The 16,739-nt window shown below is 41.9% G+C and overlaps 1 protein-coding gene across 1 annotated transcript in view; it reads right to left on the bottom strand.

The window, feature by feature from the left end:
• The window catches only part of LOC144680701 (pecanex-like protein 2), a 211,603-nt gene that overhangs the window by 147,826 nt on the left and 47,038 nt on the right, over nucleotides 1–16,739 (bottom strand). Inside the window, exon 6 of the mRNA XM_078541957.1 lies at nucleotides 3,271–3,412. Coding sequence (XP_078398083.1) covers nucleotides 3,271–3,412 — 142 coding nt within the window. The remainder of the gene's footprint in view (nucleotides 1–3,270; nucleotides 3,413–16,739) is intronic.

Genomic DNA, 16,739 nt, shown 5'->3' with positions numbered 1-16,739 from the left:
GCATTCTCAGTCAAGCACAGTATAGCCAAACATATAGATTTTTATTTACAATACAAAAGCAGGCATTCTATGCCTATGCTTATGCTTCAGCATGAGCCTCTTCCCACTCTACTTCATCTAATCTGATTAGCATATCGTTCTATTTTTTTCTCCCTTATCTAATCTTCCCTTAAATGTATCTTCTCTATTGGGGTAGTGAATTTCACATTCTAACCACTTTCTGGTTGACGATGTTGGTCCTGAATTCTCTATTAGATTTATGCCTTTTTTATATTTATAGCCTCTAGTTTTGGTCTCCCACACAAGTAGAAATGTATTCTCTACATTTACCCTATCGAACTCTTCCATAATTTTAAAGCCCTCTTTCAGGTCACCCCTCAACCTTCTCTTTTCCCACTACTCTGCCCAACTTCAGAATAGCAATACCTACTGCACAGGTGTGACACTCTTTTTCCAATTTCCACACCAGTCACCTTGTGATCTCTCTAAATAATACTCCCAGTCCATCAGACCTGATTCATGGCGGTTCTAAGTTCCCAGGGACCTCGACTTGCAACATGTATCCCAATAGGTGTTGACTCGTAGGAGCAAGTTCAGGCCTTCCAATGACACTCACCTCCAATAAATGAATAAAAACAAAGGCCCGGATTTTCACACAGAGAGGCTTTCCATCTTTGCAAAACTGCTGGCAGAGGTCCGAATCCGGAAGCCCCACCACCAAACCTGGCCTCCGCCATTTTCACGGTGTTTTTTGGGGGAGGGGTGGTCAGAATGGGGGCTGGTTCTAAATAGCACATTCCTGGTTCATAGAGGCAGCTGCCCATATTCATCAGCAGCTGTCTCCACCCATGTGTGATTTTGGTGAGGTAGGTTCTGAAACCTGAAGTGTGCAGGTTAAACAAGGTAAGAGCAGGTCTGACCCTTGTGGATTTGTTTGGATAGCCAGGATACCCTTTTGGAGAGGTAAGGTACCCCCTTTGGATATGATCCCAGGACACCATTGGAGAGGTAAGGCACCCTTGGAACAGGTCAGGCGCTCATTGGGATTGTTTTAAGTAGACATGATTGTGCTTAAAAAGTGCATAAACTCATTGGAACTGTCAAGCTGTCAAAGAACATTCAAAGCTGTCAAAGAGCTGTCAAAGCTATCAAGGGATTCAATTCTGCTGGGCTTTAAATTAAAGCGTGGAATTTTAAAAAAAATCATTATTTGATATCCTACTCTGTCTGTTGACATAAGTCGTAGGGTCATCATTATAGGATTTGTACTGCATGACTGATCTACAACCTAACATTATCACAGTTTGATCACAGCTTGTTAAATGAGCAGTTTGATTGACAGCTCCAAGTGGCTATAGAATAGAAATGCTTGTTTTCATAAAAGGTTAGTTGAAGGAATTTCAGTATATTGAGTGGATTTTTATCAATGAGAGTTATCCTTAAATAATTACTTCATCAATAGACATAGCAATTTTATGTCAGCATGGCTCTGGGGTTTTCCATGGTGGGTACTAGGTGAATTGGCATGCAGGGATTAAGGGCAAAAGATGGTGGATGGGGGACATGGGTTGGCATGAGTTGGCACTAAGTTAGCATCAGGCTATAGGAGATGAGTGGGGAGGGCATGTGTTGCATGGGGTATGAGGGGCCATGGAGGGTGTGGAGCTTGAGGTGGCAGAGGTTGGTATAGATGGGATGTGGGGAGTGTGTGGGGGGTGAAGGGGATGAGGGCTGGTGGGCTGTTTTTTGTTTTAATCATTTTAAAATATCTTCAACAAAGTACCAGTGCACAGAGGCAGGCCTTCCACTCAGCCCTGCCCCTGCAGCCTTCACACTCGTTCTGTACAACGGGCCCAACTTGTAATCTAGCTTGCACCACCCCACCCCCCACCAGAACGAAAATTCCAACTTCTGGGCCTTATTTTGCTGGGTCAGGTTCATGGTGAATGTCCCACCCCTTTGCTCCTGGCCCTGGGGCAAAAGCCCGGGCCAAAACATTAGCAATCAGTTTGGTCACAGACCTTTGTTTCAGGAGATGATGGGGGAAAGCGTGTATTGTGTTCGCTTGCACATGACTGATATTTATTTTTTTAAAAACATGAATTTCACTCTCCCAATTTACTTCTGGCATGATACCAGGAATATGCAATTGGATTTGAAGCTTTGTATTTGGAGAGTTCTACTTGCGTCAGCGGGTGATGGTCATATACAGTTAGATATTCATCTTCAGCTCAGAGGCTGACATGCAGGTGCTGAATCAGAATTGTAATTACCATTTCACAAGTGAAAAATAAAAGAGAATTTCTAAGTGAAAAGTAATCCCATTTAAGGTTCACACAAAAGACAAAAGACGTGTCAAATCAATTTCCAACTTAAAAACAGTGTCAGCCAATGTTATTGGCTTAAGAATTAGGGCACCCAATTGATCAAGCTGGCATAATGGTAAAATCAATGACCTGAATATTGTAGGTGACACACCTGGGATTTTCTGCCCAGGTGAGAGACCTTGCCAGGGAGAAGAACTCAGTAAATCTGCCTTAATTGGTCAAAATCAATTCAAGAAGCTTGGGATATATCTTCTCCAGTGCCATTGATTCCGTCCCTGTCCAAAGCCACTGTTTCAGACACAGACTATACACAATCATGGAACCCTATTTGATCGAGATAAAGTTCCAGCCCCATATCCTCTCCATCACAAAAAAAGCTTATTTCCACATCTGTAACATTGCCCATTTCTGTCCCTGTCTCAGTTCATCTACTGCTGAAAACCCAATCTATGCCTTTATAACTCTAAACTTAACTATTCCAATATTCTCCTGGCTGGCCTCCCATCTTTCACCTTCCATAAACTTCACGTCATCAAAATCTCAGCTATCTGTATCTTATCTTGCAACAAGTCTCGCCCACCCATCACCCCTGTCATCATTGACTTACATCAGATCAGCTGTGATAGCTTCAAAAGATGAATAGTCTGGTCTCATTCACTATCCAGTCTGACAGGTAAAGAATGACATCTTACGCAAGTATTTGATGGCTGGTAGAACTTGCATAGTTGGACCACTGTATAGCAAGTGGAATGACAGGGAGGGGAGGGACAATGGGTTGTCAGAGGAGGTACAAGGAATGGGAGCAACAAGGAGCGAGGGACGAGGAGTGGGAAGCACAAGGAAAACTCTGCCTGCTGATACTCAGCACCAATGATTTTGATATTCTTAGAATTGTAGATTTATAGAATTTATGCTTTATCAGTGCAGGACAATGAAAGCTTACCTCTGAGATGAACTGGCGAATGTTGCAGAAACAGTTCGATTGTTCTCTACATTTTGCTGTTGTCCTATTGCTGACCTTCTTGGACTACCGTTGTGGTCACGCCGCCTCGTATTTCGTGGTCCAGTCTCCAATAGGGGCACAACTACATCATAGAGAAAGGTTGAGAGAATTTCCCATAAAAGGATTATTGACTTCGGTGCAATTAACCAACAGCTAAGTGGACCAACGGAAGAGACAAAAAAGCTTGACACTCTACCTAAGCTCACCCTCCATTTCCAGGAGAAAGGTTTCATAACTCTCAGCCACAAGTCTCTGCTTAGTGGCAAGAGATGGGGAACTGGGGTAATAAAGCATCACGGTACCACCCAGAGTCTCCTTCATTATTCCGCTTTTGTGGATGTGCTGATACTTTCTTTTTGTGCTTGGCAGAGGCCCCGATCTCAGCTCATCATCAATCTTTGCACCTCATTGGTCTTCAGCTCATCACTGATCTTTATCATTCCTGATTTCACCTCATATCTGATCTCAGCTCCTCACCAATGCTAGCTCATCCTCGATCTCAGCTCCTTACCGCCTCATTTCATCCTCAATCTCAGATCCTCACCTATCTCACCTCATCCCCAATCTCAGATCCTCACCTATCTCACCTCATCCCCAATCTCAGATCCTTGCCTATCTCACCACATCCACAATCTCAGTTCCTCACCATTCCCCCTCATCCCCAATTTCAGCTCTTCGCCATTCTCACCTCATCCCCGATCTCAGCTCACCATTTTCCCCTCATCCCCAATCTCAGCTACTCACCTATCTCACCTCATCCCCAATCAGAGGTAAGGAGGCCCCCTCCCCCTCAGGAATGATAAAATAATGAGCGAGGCAAACCAGACTCCTTGTGCACCTTGAGCCAGAGGGTTGATTGTAGGAAATGGTCTGCTTTATAAGAGCATCAAAGAAAGAAAAGAACTCGCATTTATAAAGTACCTTTCACAACCTCAGGACGCCCCCAAAGCACTTTACAGGTGATGAAGCATTTTTGAAGTGTAGTCATTATTAGAATGTAGGAAATGTGCAGCCAACCTCCGCTCAGCAAGCTCCCACAAACAGCAATGTGATAATGATAATCTAGTTTTAGTGATGTCGGTTAAGGGATAAATATTGTCCAGGGTCCCGAGGGATTAACAACCATGCTCTTCTTCTAAATAGTGCCGTGGGAACTTTTACACCCATCTGAAAGGGCACGTGGGTTGCTTGGTTTAATGTCTCATTTGAAAGATGGCATCACCAACAGTGCAGCACTCCTTCAGTACTGCATTGCCTAGATTATGTGCTTCAATTCTGACTAGAGATGAAAGTGCTACGGCTAAACCATGGCTGATACCAAAGGCACAAGATAAAGTGAGAGTTGAAAGAACCCAACCTTTTGTTTATGTCTCTACTGTTGTTCCAACAATGTGAATGAAGAGGACATCAAAGTAGTTGAGTAAGCTGATTATAGGCCATAGGAGAATGGCTGAAAGGTATATTACACATGACAATCTTTTCACCTCTGGGAACTGGCTCTAAACCTAGCCCAAACTAATTGGCTCTTTCTAATGGCTGTAAATGACCTACAACATAAATGTGAAATTCAACCTGGTATCTTATCAGCACAACCTCATGGTACAAAACTCCCAACATTGCAGAAACTAGCATAGACAGGTGAAGCCATATGGAAGTGGGATCAAGGGAATCTGTCTGTGTTCCACCTGCCCTGGAAGCACTGAATGCAAACATTGGGTGACAAGAATGGAAAAGCAATAGCTCATTGTAATTTTACTTTAGATGAATTTCAGAGTTATATCTGTGGCAATTGCTGGTGGAACATAGGAACAGGAGTAGGCCATTCAACTCTTTGAGCCTTTTCCACCATTCAATGAGGTGACGGCTGATCTGCGACCTAACTCCATATACCTGCCTTTGCCCGACATAATAATGGATAACAAAAGTCTATCAATTTCAGATTTAAAATTAACAATTGATCTAGCATCACCAAGCCTCCTTTTACAGCACCTTCCAAATCCACAACCACTACCACCTAGAAGGACAAGGGCAGCTGACACATGGGAACACCACCACCTCCTCCAAGCCAGTCATCATCCTGACTTGTAAATGTATCGCCGCTCCTTCACTGTTGCTGTGTCAAAATCCTGTGGGGGGTGTACCTACGCTTAATGGACCGCAGTAATTCAAGAAGGCAGCTCACCACAACCTTCTCAAGGGCAATTAGGGATGGGCAATAAATGCTTACCTAGCCAGCAACAGGTGCCCCCTGGTCCTAGACTATACAAAGTAGTTTCCCTCTATTTACCCTATCTATTCACCTCCTAACCATCTAAATTGCAGTGAACGCAACATTAGTTTTTGTAATCTGTCCTCATAATTTAACCCTTGGAGTCAAGGATCATTTGGGGAAACCTCCAAGGCCAATGTAATTCTTCCTAAATTGTGGTGCCCAGAACCCAGAGCTGGTAACAATACTCCAGGTTTGGTCTGACCAGGATTTGTACAGCTGAAGCATGACTTCTACCTATTTCTAGTCTTTTAGATATAAAGGACAGCATTCTATTAGCCTTTTTGATTATTTTTTGTACCTGTTTAATGATCCATGTACCTGGACACCCAAGTCTCTCGGACCTCCGCTGTTTCTAGTTTTTCACCATTTAGAAGGTACCCGGTTTTATCTTCTTTAGGTCCAAAGAGATCACCTCACATTTTCCTACGTTGGAAAAAACTGTGGCAAGTGGGTTTCAATCACTTAACCTATTAAATCCTCTTTGCAAATTTATGCTTCCATCTTCACTGTTTACAAAGCCATATGTGATGGAATTCCTGGTAAAGGAACGGGGAAGAGACTGTGCCTGGGTCTTGGAGGTGCTGCTCTGTGAGCCCAAGCCAGGTGGTGGCATCACTGCTGTTAGTGAATGAAGCGGTCACCATGGAAACAAATGTGCAGGGGACAGCCCTGAAAGAGCGCTCTAATAACGGCCCCTCACAGACACCAGCCCAAGCTTGGCCAGATGCAGCGGTGTGTCTGTGTGGGAAGATGGTGCAGAAAAAGTGAGGTCCATGGCCTGGAGATAGTGAAAAAGCAGCCCATGTGACTGGTTTTATAGGAGAATGCATCTAATTGGGATAAAGACTTGGTGGGAGATGTAAAGAGTTAACATCAGAAGCATCTGATGCTGATGTAACTATGATGTAATGACACATGACTAAGTAACAGAGATCTGGAGGAAGGAGAAGTCCAACCTTGTGCAGAGTTCCGAAGGTGTACATAGAGCTGTAAATAAATAATAATGTTTTTAACTAACTACAGTCTTGAAAGCTTACTCAAGGAAAATAGACAAACTGTGAAGAACCCCATTTAGATCCCGAACACATGACGAAAGAGGTTTGAGCGGGAGAAAAGTCAGTAAGCGGTGATTATTGGGGCATCACAGCTGGGGAGCTGGGGTGCAGAAGTAAGATCCTGACAACAGAACTGTCAGGCATGGCTAACCCATTACCAAACAATGCTGGTTCTCTCTGATCAGCTGAACATTTTCAAGGTGTTCAGTCACCTTATTCTTAACTGTAGTCTCTAGCAATTGCCCAACAAGACGTTAGACTAACTGATCCATAAGTTCCTAATTTCCATCTTGTACCTTTCTTAAAGAGCAGAATGGCATGCACAATTTTCAAAATCTAAAGTAGTGGTTCCCAAGTCAAGAGGATTTTGGAAGATTATACTTTGGGAATCCACAATGTTCTCAGTTACATCCTTTAAACCCCTGGGATAGAAACCATCTGGTCCTGGGGATTAATCATGCCTTAGTGTCATTATCTTCTTCATTACTGTTATTTTGCTTAGTTGTGGAGATTCTTTAGAATTATAAACAGGCAAATACCATGTTCAGCAAGATGTCACTGGCTAGAAACTGCAGCTTTCCTCCATATTTCCACCCCCGCTAAATTAAGTCTCATATCTTATGATGGTTAGAACCACAGAAAAGTTACAGCGCAGTAAGAGGCCATTCAATCCATCATGTCTGTGCCAGCCAAAAAAAGAAAAAAACTAGCCGCTCAATTTAATCCCACTTTCCAGCACCTGGTCCATAGCCTTGTGGGTTACAGCACTTCAGGTGCAGATCCAGATACCTTCTAAATGAGTTGAGCTTTTCAGCCTCAACCACCAATTTAGGCAGTGAATTCCAGACGCCCACTACCCTCTGAGTGAAAAAGTTTTTCCTCATGTCCCCTTTAATCCTTCTTCTAACAATCACCTTAAATCTATGCACCCTAGTAATTCACCCCTCAGCTAGGAGAAACAGGTCTTTCTCATCTACCCTTTCTAGGCCCCTCATAATTTTGTATACCTCAATTAGGTCACACCCCTCAGCCCAATCTTTCTTCATTGCTGCAATTTTCAAGCCCTGGCAACATTCTTGTAAATTTCCTCTGTACTCTCTCCAAGGCAATTATGTCCTTCCTATAATGTGGTGACCAGAACTGCACACAAAATTCCTGCTGTGGCTTAACTAGTGTTTTATACAATTCCATCATTACATCCTTGCTTTTGTGTTAAATACCTCGTCCAATAAAGGAAAGCATTCCATATGCTTTCTTTACCAACTTATCCATCTGCCCTACCACCTTCAGGGACCTGTGGACATCCACTCTAATTCTCTCACTTCCTCAACCCCTCTCAAAATCCTCCCATTTATCGAGTATTTCCTTGTTTTGTTTGCCCTCCCCAAATGCATGAACTCCCACTTTTCTGGATTGAATTCCATTTGCCACTCTTCTGCCCACTCAACCAAAGCATTGATATAACTCTGGAGACAACAGCTATCCTCTTCACTATCAACTACATGGTCAATTTTTGTGTCATCTGCAAATTTCCTAATCATGTTTCCCACGTGCAAGTCCAAATCCTTTATATATACGACAAACAGTAAACCCTGTGGAACACCACTGGAAACCGCTTTCCTTTTGCAAAAAAAAAAATCCAGTGACCATTACCCTTTGTTTCCTGTTGCTGAGCCAATTTCGGATCCAACTCGCCATTTTCCCCTATATTCCATGGGATCTTACTGTTCTGACCAGTCTGCTATGTGGGACCTTGTCAAATGTCTTACTAAAATCCATATAGACAACATCCACCGCACTATCCTCATCAATCTTACTTGTTACCTCCTCAAAAAATTTGATGAAGTTAGTAAGACGCGATCTTCCCCTAACAAAGTCATGCTGACTATCCCTGATCAAACCATGACTTTCTAAGTGACAGTTTATCCCGTCTCTCAGAACTGATTCCAATAATTTGCCCTCCACAGAATTCAGACTGACTGGCCTATAATTTTATGGCCTATCCCTCGCACTCTTTTTAAATAATGGTACAACATTCGCAGACCTCCAATCCTCTGGTACCTCGCCTGTATCTGGTGAGGATTGGAAAATGATCCTCAGAGCATCTGCTATTTCCTTCCTGGCTTCCTTTAATGGCCTGGGATACAATCCATCTCGCCCTGGTGATTTATCCACCTTCAAGTATGTTAGTCCTTCCAGTTCATCCTCTCTCACCATGCTTATTGTATCTAGTATTTCACAGTCCTTCTCTTTAACTAGGATGTCTACATCCCTCTTCTTAGTGAAGGCAGATTCAAAGTACTCATTGAGAACCCCACCCACATTTTCAGCACCAACACACAAATTACCATATACATCTTTGTTAGGCCCTGCATTTCCTTAGTTATTCTCTTTCTCTTAATGTATTGGTAAATATCTTTGGGTTTTCTTTGATTTTACCTGCCGATATTTTTTCATATCCTCTCTCTGCTTTTCAAATTTCCTTTTTTACTTCACCCATTCTTTCTACACTCCTCTAGGCTTTCTACAGTATTAAGCTTTTTGTGATTGTCACAAGCTTTCTTTCTCTGCTTTATCTTACCCTGTATTCTTCTGGGTAACCAGGGACCTCTAGATTTGGCAGTGCCACCCTTTTTCTTTGTGGGGACATGTCTACACTGTGCCTATAGAATCTCGCTTTTGAATGCCTCCCACTGATTTGACACTATTTTCTATTCTAGTAGGTGTATCCAGTCCACTTTCACCTGTTCACCTCTCAGCTTTGTAAAATGTCTTCGTCCAATTTAGAACTTTTACTCCTGTTCTATCCTTGTCCTTTTCCATAATGATATTAAATCTAACTGTATTAAGGTCACTATCTTCAAAATCGTCCCCCACTGCTACTTCATTCACTTGCTCAGCTTCATTTCCAAAGACTACATCTAAAATTGCACCCCTTCTCGTTGGGCTTGTTACGTACTGGCCGAAAAAGTTCTCTTGAATGCAATTCAAGAATTTTGTACCCTTCACACTGTTCGTATCTCAATTAATATTAGGGTAGTTGAAGTCCCCAATTACAGCTGTATTGGTTTTGCACTCCGAAATTTGCCTACATATTTGCTCTTCTAACTTCCTTCCACTGTTTGGGGGTCTACAGTACGCTCCTAGCAGTGTGGCTGCCCCTTTTTTTATTTCTCAGCTCAACCCATAAGTCTTCATTTGATGCTTCATTTTGTGTATCAGTTTGAAATATATGGGAGGCATGAAAATCCATAAATTGGCTCATCTCATTTTAATATGCATCTTCAAAAACCCTGCTTTTATCTTTGCTTGAAACCTTTGCAAATTCAATTTGTTTTAAATTAGGAGACTTAAATATTACTCATTCCCCAAATGCTTTCTGCGAAGAAAAATATGATCGAGAATCCTAGAAAATTACACATGTTTGAGGTGAGTCTACTTAAGATTCTGTCCAAGTGGTTCCTTGGAAAAGTATAACAGTGAATATATCACTGCTTCAGAGCCCAAATAATTTTGAGTGACAAGGAGGTGTGCCATGTACTAATTCACTTCCAGCCAAACAGATGAAATTGTTAGATAAAAGCAAAATACTGTGGATACTGAAAATCTGAAACAAAAACAGAAAATGCTGGAAAAACTCAGCAGGTCTAACAGCATCTGTGGAGAGAAAAAAAACAGAGTTAACGTTTCGAGTCCTTATGACCCAAGAGTATTAAGGACTCAAAATGTTAACTTTTTTTTCTCTCCACAGATGCTGTTAGATCTGCTGAGTTTTTCCAGCATTTTCTGTTTTTGTTTCAGATCAAATTGTGTTTCAACTGTTAAAGGTGTCAGCCATGACTCATTCAGCAGTATGCACCCCTCTGAGTTCAAAGGTCATGGCTCTGAGTCCCACCCCAGAGACTTGAGCACAATATCTAAGTTAACATTCCGGGTGCAGTACTGAGTGACTGCTGCGCTGTCGGAGGTTCAGATGAGATGTTTAACCAAAGTCTCAATCTACCCTCTCGGGTCCCATGGCAACACTTCAGAGAAGAGCAGGGGTTTGTGCTTCTGAATACATCTCTATGAAGTGTTTTAGAACATTTTTCTATATTAAAGGTGCTATATAAATGCAACTTGGTACAGTTGCATTTACATCTAAAAGGCACCTTCTTAGTACTTCATTCACCTAATGCATGACAGTTGGGACTCCATAACTTACACCAGAGACTGTTTTTCCAAGAATATATTGAAAGAAACTGCAAGAAATTTTAGATTTTGGACATTTTTTTGCTTTAAATCAGACCTGCTCAGGTGAGTTAACCTGTTGTGTTATCTTATATCTTCTTGCTTCTGTATATTCCATATCAACAGCTCACCTGCTGCTGAAACATTCATCCATGCCTTTCACCCTCCATAAATGTGAGCTCATCCAAAACCCTGCTGCTTGTATCCTAACTCGCACCAAGTCCCGTTCACCCATCAAGTACATCTCAATTTTCAAATGCCTTCATGGCCTCTCCCCCCCCTATCCCTGTAATTCCCTCCAACCCTACAATTCTCTGGGATATCTGTGTTCTTCCAATTCTAGACTCTTATACATCCCAGTTTAAATGTTCCACCATTGAAGGCCATGCCTTCAGCTGCCTGTGTTTTAACCTCTGGAATTCCATATCTAAATATCTCTACCTCATTTTTCTTCTTTAAGACATTCCTTAAAACCGGCCTCTTTGACCAAGCTTTTGGTCATCTGTCCTAATAGCTCCTTATCTAGCTAGGTATCAAAATTTTGTTTGATAATGCTCCTGCGAAGTGCCTTGAGACTACATTTTATTATGTTAAAGGCACTATATAAATATATGTTGCTGTTGTTATTGAATCACCTGTTAAAAAAATCTGCTGGGTATATTTAGCCTGAATCCTTTGGTCTAACAGGCGTTACTTGCAACATGTTCTCCAGGAGGATTACTATCAAGAACATGAAATAGGAGCAAGAGTTTGGCCCTTTGAGCCTGCTCCACCATTCAATGAGATCATGGCAGATGAGATTGTTGCTTTAATTCCATTTTCCTGCCCTCTCCCCATAATATTTGATTCCCTTGTAGATCAAGGATCTGTCTAACTCAGCCTTGAATATATTCAATGACCCAGCCTTCACTCCTCTCTGGGGTGGAGAATTCCAAAGATTAACAACCCTCTCAGGGAAGAAATTCCTCCTCATCTTTGTCTTAAATGGGAGACCCCTTATTCTGAAACTGATTTTATGACTGCTAGACGTTATAAGATGTTTTAAACTGTTTCTTTTAATTCAAAGTAAGATGAAGTAATAGAGAAGGACATGTGACCTCCTACTCGTTTTGCCCAGTAATAAGCCTATGTGACCTGGGTTGCCATGGGGACAGAGGGCCCAGGGCAAGTTCTATTGAAACCCAAGTGCCAACTTTCATACTTGGACACAAAGAAAGGAGCAGCTGGCTTTTCTGTGTGCAGACTTATTGACTCAAAGGTCTTGGATAGAAAAAGAGTGTTCTAGAGAGACAAAGGGACAGAGAGAGACAACAGATGTTGTGGACAGCAGGGTAAAAGCTGTTCACTGTTAGCCTCAGGGCAGGATGCTGAGGAAACTTGTTCCCTGGTCAAAGAATCCAGGACCTCTAAAGAGTTAAGGACATTGGAATATTTGCCCTGGCATGGCCTGTACTACTAAACAATAATAGGTAGAATTTGCAGAAAATCAGGGAGAAGGAATTGCTGGAGTGGGCCTTGCTGCAGGAAGTTGGCTTGGGGTTTCTCAGAAGATAGAGATAAACAACTTTAATGGACACTGGACATTACAACTCAGCGAAACGAGCCCGTTGGAAGCTGGGAATAACTTCGGACTGGTACTTGTGAAGACTACAATTCTGTGGAGAGTGCGGTGTAATTTATAAACGTTGCTGAGTTTTCGGTCATGTAGGAAATTAAGTGGGGGGGTGGATAATGTCTTTTTTCACCAATACTCAAGTTCGGTACCACCAAATGACTATAGGTAGAATTTGCAGAAAATCAGTGGCCACAGGATTAGAATTCCCACCAGCCACAATACAGCCAGTCCCCTGCTCCCAGGAAGATGCAGCTATCCAGTTCAAAACAAAAGAAGATTTTAAAGAAGAGACAATGAGCAAGAGTGAGAAAGAAAGATGTGTGTAACGCAGTGAGAACTGCAAAAGTAGGGCCCATAGTCTGTTGCCAGGAAGGGAAAAGAGAGAAAATGGGACAACAGCGTGAATAATTTTAACTTGACCTGTTCAGCAGGAGGCTAGTGGGATCATATTGGTTGCAAGTTTTACACCCCAACCTACTTGACTTTCTATTTTCTAACAACATACCACAGGTGGTACTCAGGTAGTAATTGGAAGCAAAAGCAAAATACTATGGATGCTGGAAATCTGAAAGGAAACAAAAATGCTGGAAATACTCAGCAGGTGAGGCAGCATCTGTGGAGGGAACCGGAGTTAACGTTTCAGATGATCTTACATCAGAACTGAAGAAAGATAGAAATGTAAGAGTTTTTAAGCCAGTGGAAGTGGGGGGGAGGGGGGTGGGGGGGTGGGGGGGGGGGAGAGAGAGCCTTCCTAGTAATTGGAAACATTTTGCTTTAAACTTCAGCTATTTTTTTAGGACAAGGAAAGACAGTGTCTCACGCTCTCTCTCGGCCTAATGCACTTTTAGAAGTTTACCGAAAACAAAACACCAAACTACAGCAGCTGAATAACCAATATACTTGTCTTTCCACAGAGGTACACGCTGTCCAAAAGCTTGCTCTTTTTAAACTAAGTTTAGCAGAATAAATTGAACCTGTCCTCTAGCTATTTATCAAATAATTTTTTTAAAAACTAAGCAAAATCTGTTATAAGTGGAAGAAAAAAATTATATCAGTAGTTCAGCTAAATGGTACTGATACAGCCTAGGAAACTGGGTACACTGCACATGCTCAGACCGCAACACCCGAATTCAGCTAACAGCATCCCAGCTCTGCACAAAAATAAAAATCCAAACCCAGGCTTTTGCAAGTGGGTGAGTCTTCACACAAATCCTTAAAGGAAGTAAAAGATCATTCAATAGATGCATTTAATCATGTTATTGTGAAAAGTGTTATTAAATGTTGTTTAAACCCTTATTTGAGACATTAGAAATTTCAGTTACGAAATATTTTTCAAGCATATTGAATGACTTCTGAGGAAACAATAATAAGCATCAGCTGGTGGGCTGATTGCAAGGTGATGGGCAGTTTCCATTCCAAATGCAGATATAAGGAATTCACAATGGAAACATTAACATAAAAGCATGACAAAAAAAGCAGGGAGTAAGATTTTGTAGGCAAATACAAGCTTTTTAATAAGATATAGATGAATGTTCCACTTTGCCTATGTGGAAAAAACAGAGGAAAATACATACTGGCAAGTTCTTTTAATTTACAAAACCATTCAGTCAAAGACACCCCAACATGACATAAATCATACCTCCACCCATGGCACCCTCTTCTTGACAATCATTCGTCCAGCCTGCTGCATTAATTCTTGAGCTATTAATTGACTCCAGTAAGGAAATGAATTCTATAAAGTTTGATTCGTTTGGCATTTGCCCTTCTTTGGCCTCTAGATCTGACTTTGAAGTGGTTAAAGTTCTTCCCTGATCGTTGGTGCTCCCTCTGGATGTCCTGCTCAAGACCACATCTGTTCCCCCATCTGCACTAAGGACCCTGATATGCGTTTGCAGGGAGCAATCGGCCACCGCTTGTTGCTCACGTTGCCTCTGGTTTTCTATAAGGCAATGCACAACTTTCAAGAAGGAGTCTGACACAGCTCTGGAGTTGGTTGATCGATGCGGATTTTGGTAGTTGTGGTATGCATGATCTGGGGAACAACAGGACTGCGAATTAGTACTGGAAGAGGTTTCTACTGAAAGATTATGATGAGATTGCAGACTTGAGGTGCTGCTGAGACTAGTATGATCACTTGTGTCCTCATCTTCACTTTTGTTCTCCTTAGGGACCACTCTAATTGACCAAGCCTCATTGCCAACACAAAGAGTGGAGTCAGCACCAACATTTACAAGTTTCCTTGACTTCTGCTTATCGTACTGGTGACTAGACAGAGCCTGTTTAAGAAAACTGGAAGACTTTGGTCTGACAGCAAGATCTGTTTTCGATACAGGTTTATCAGTTCCAGCTATCTGCATCCCTTTATTCACATTAACATACAAAAAAGATGAGGGTATTAAGTTACCATTATTAATATTGTCAGTGCTCTTTCTCCCAGCTTCAGGCAGCTCCAGTGCAATAACTGGGATGTCTGATAAATCTGGATCTTGCAAATTTGGCAAACTCGGTGTCCGTTTAGGATCCTGAACTGAATTATTTTGATTAATCCTAGGCTCCAAGCTCTGAATTAAGTGTGTGCTGGTATCAAGGTAGAGTTCTACTTCCTTGTGTTCTGTAGGTTTCACCAGAGAAAAGTTCTTAGTTGGAATTCTTTCATCATCAGGTTCATTCAAATCGGCCCCGTTTGCTCCCAGATCTGTCACTCTGATTGCTGCAGGGTTGGTACTTAGTTCACTCGGGAGCTTCTGGTCCCCACAGTCAGCACGACCAACAATACTCCCAAGGGTTTCTTTACTAGGATTGGAGCTTTTCCTGCAAGGTGTATTTTCAGCAGTAACAATATTCATGTTGCACATTGGTCCTGGCTCAGCATTAATCACTAACACATTGCATTCAGTCTCTGATACATTAAGACACTGATGGTCCTGGTTTAATTTAGCTATGAACTGTTCCGTTGATGCCTGTTGCTCTGGAGAATTGAGAGGATTCTTCATCTCAGTCAGAGTCACTTTGGAATCAGCCAGGTCAGCACACACTGACTCAGTACAAATCGGAGCCGAAACATGATGCTTGGTATTTTCAGAACCATCTAACCGACCCGTAGCACTAAGTGGACAAACAGTCGACTGACACGGCAGAGCAGATGGGGAAAGGAACAAAGGTGGGTCTTCCAAGGTGTCACACTCGTTTTTGGGTTGTTTGTTGGGCTCTGCATCTTGAGAAACTGACTGCTGGAAACAAACTGGGGAATCATAGGGCATCAGAGGTGTTGCACTGTTCAGGTCAAGATCTGCAATGAACACAACTTATATTTTACCACAACAGATTGCAATGATATTTAATCCAACCCACTGGAATGGATGCAGTGATCTAGCAGACTGACCTAGATTAATCCTGTTTTAAATAACATACTTATTCCCATTTCCTTAGAAACTAGTTTGATGAAGAGGTGATAATCATACACAATTTTATTTAATATTAGTCTGGCAGAAAAAGAAAAAAGAATTTTTATTAGAATAGTGGGACAGAGGGGCAAGGAGATCCCCTTTTTTTAGGGGTAGGGTGAAATAGAAACAAGAAAACTTACAGCATAGGATGAGACCATTGGTCCCATCATGCCTGTGCTGGATCTTTGAAATTGCAGTTGTGTTTAGTCCCACGCTCCTGTTTTGTGTGTCCCTCATCACCCAGTACCTGTCCGTCTCTCTTTAAAATTATGGAATCAGCTACGATCGCTTCTCCAGGTACAGCATTTTAGATCCCAATGACTGAGGGAATTGATTTTGCCTCATCTCTCATCGCTCAATCTTTTCCCAATGATTTTGAAACTATGACCTCTGGTTATTGACCAACATGCCAGAAGAAGTATCATTCCTATTTACTCTATCAATGCCTCTCATCATCTTGAAAACCTCTATTAATTCATCTCTCAAACTCCTCAGATCCAAGGAGAACAGTCCCAACTTTTCCAACCTCCTCATAATGGAAATCCCTCATCCCTGGTAACATCCGGGTAAACCTTCCCTGTACCCTTTCAAAGGCCTTTACATCTTTCTCAGATTGTGGTGGATAGGATTGTCCACAATACACGACAGCTGAGACCTAGCCAATGTTTTGGAAAGTTCTAGCATGATTTCTTTGCTTTTATATCCTACTGCTCTATTTATAAACCCATGTAACCTTATCAAACTGCCCTGTCACCTTTAAGAATTTGTGTACATGAACACCAAGGTTTCTC

The sequence above is a fragment of the Cetorhinus maximus genome, chromosome 5 (assembly GCF_964194155.1).
Source record: "Cetorhinus maximus chromosome 5, sCetMax3.hap1.1, whole genome shotgun sequence".
In the NCBI taxonomy this organism is placed as follows: domain Eukaryota; kingdom Metazoa; phylum Chordata; class Chondrichthyes; order Lamniformes; family Cetorhinidae; genus Cetorhinus; species Cetorhinus maximus.
This window is presented reverse-complemented; position numbering and strand designations above follow the sequence as displayed.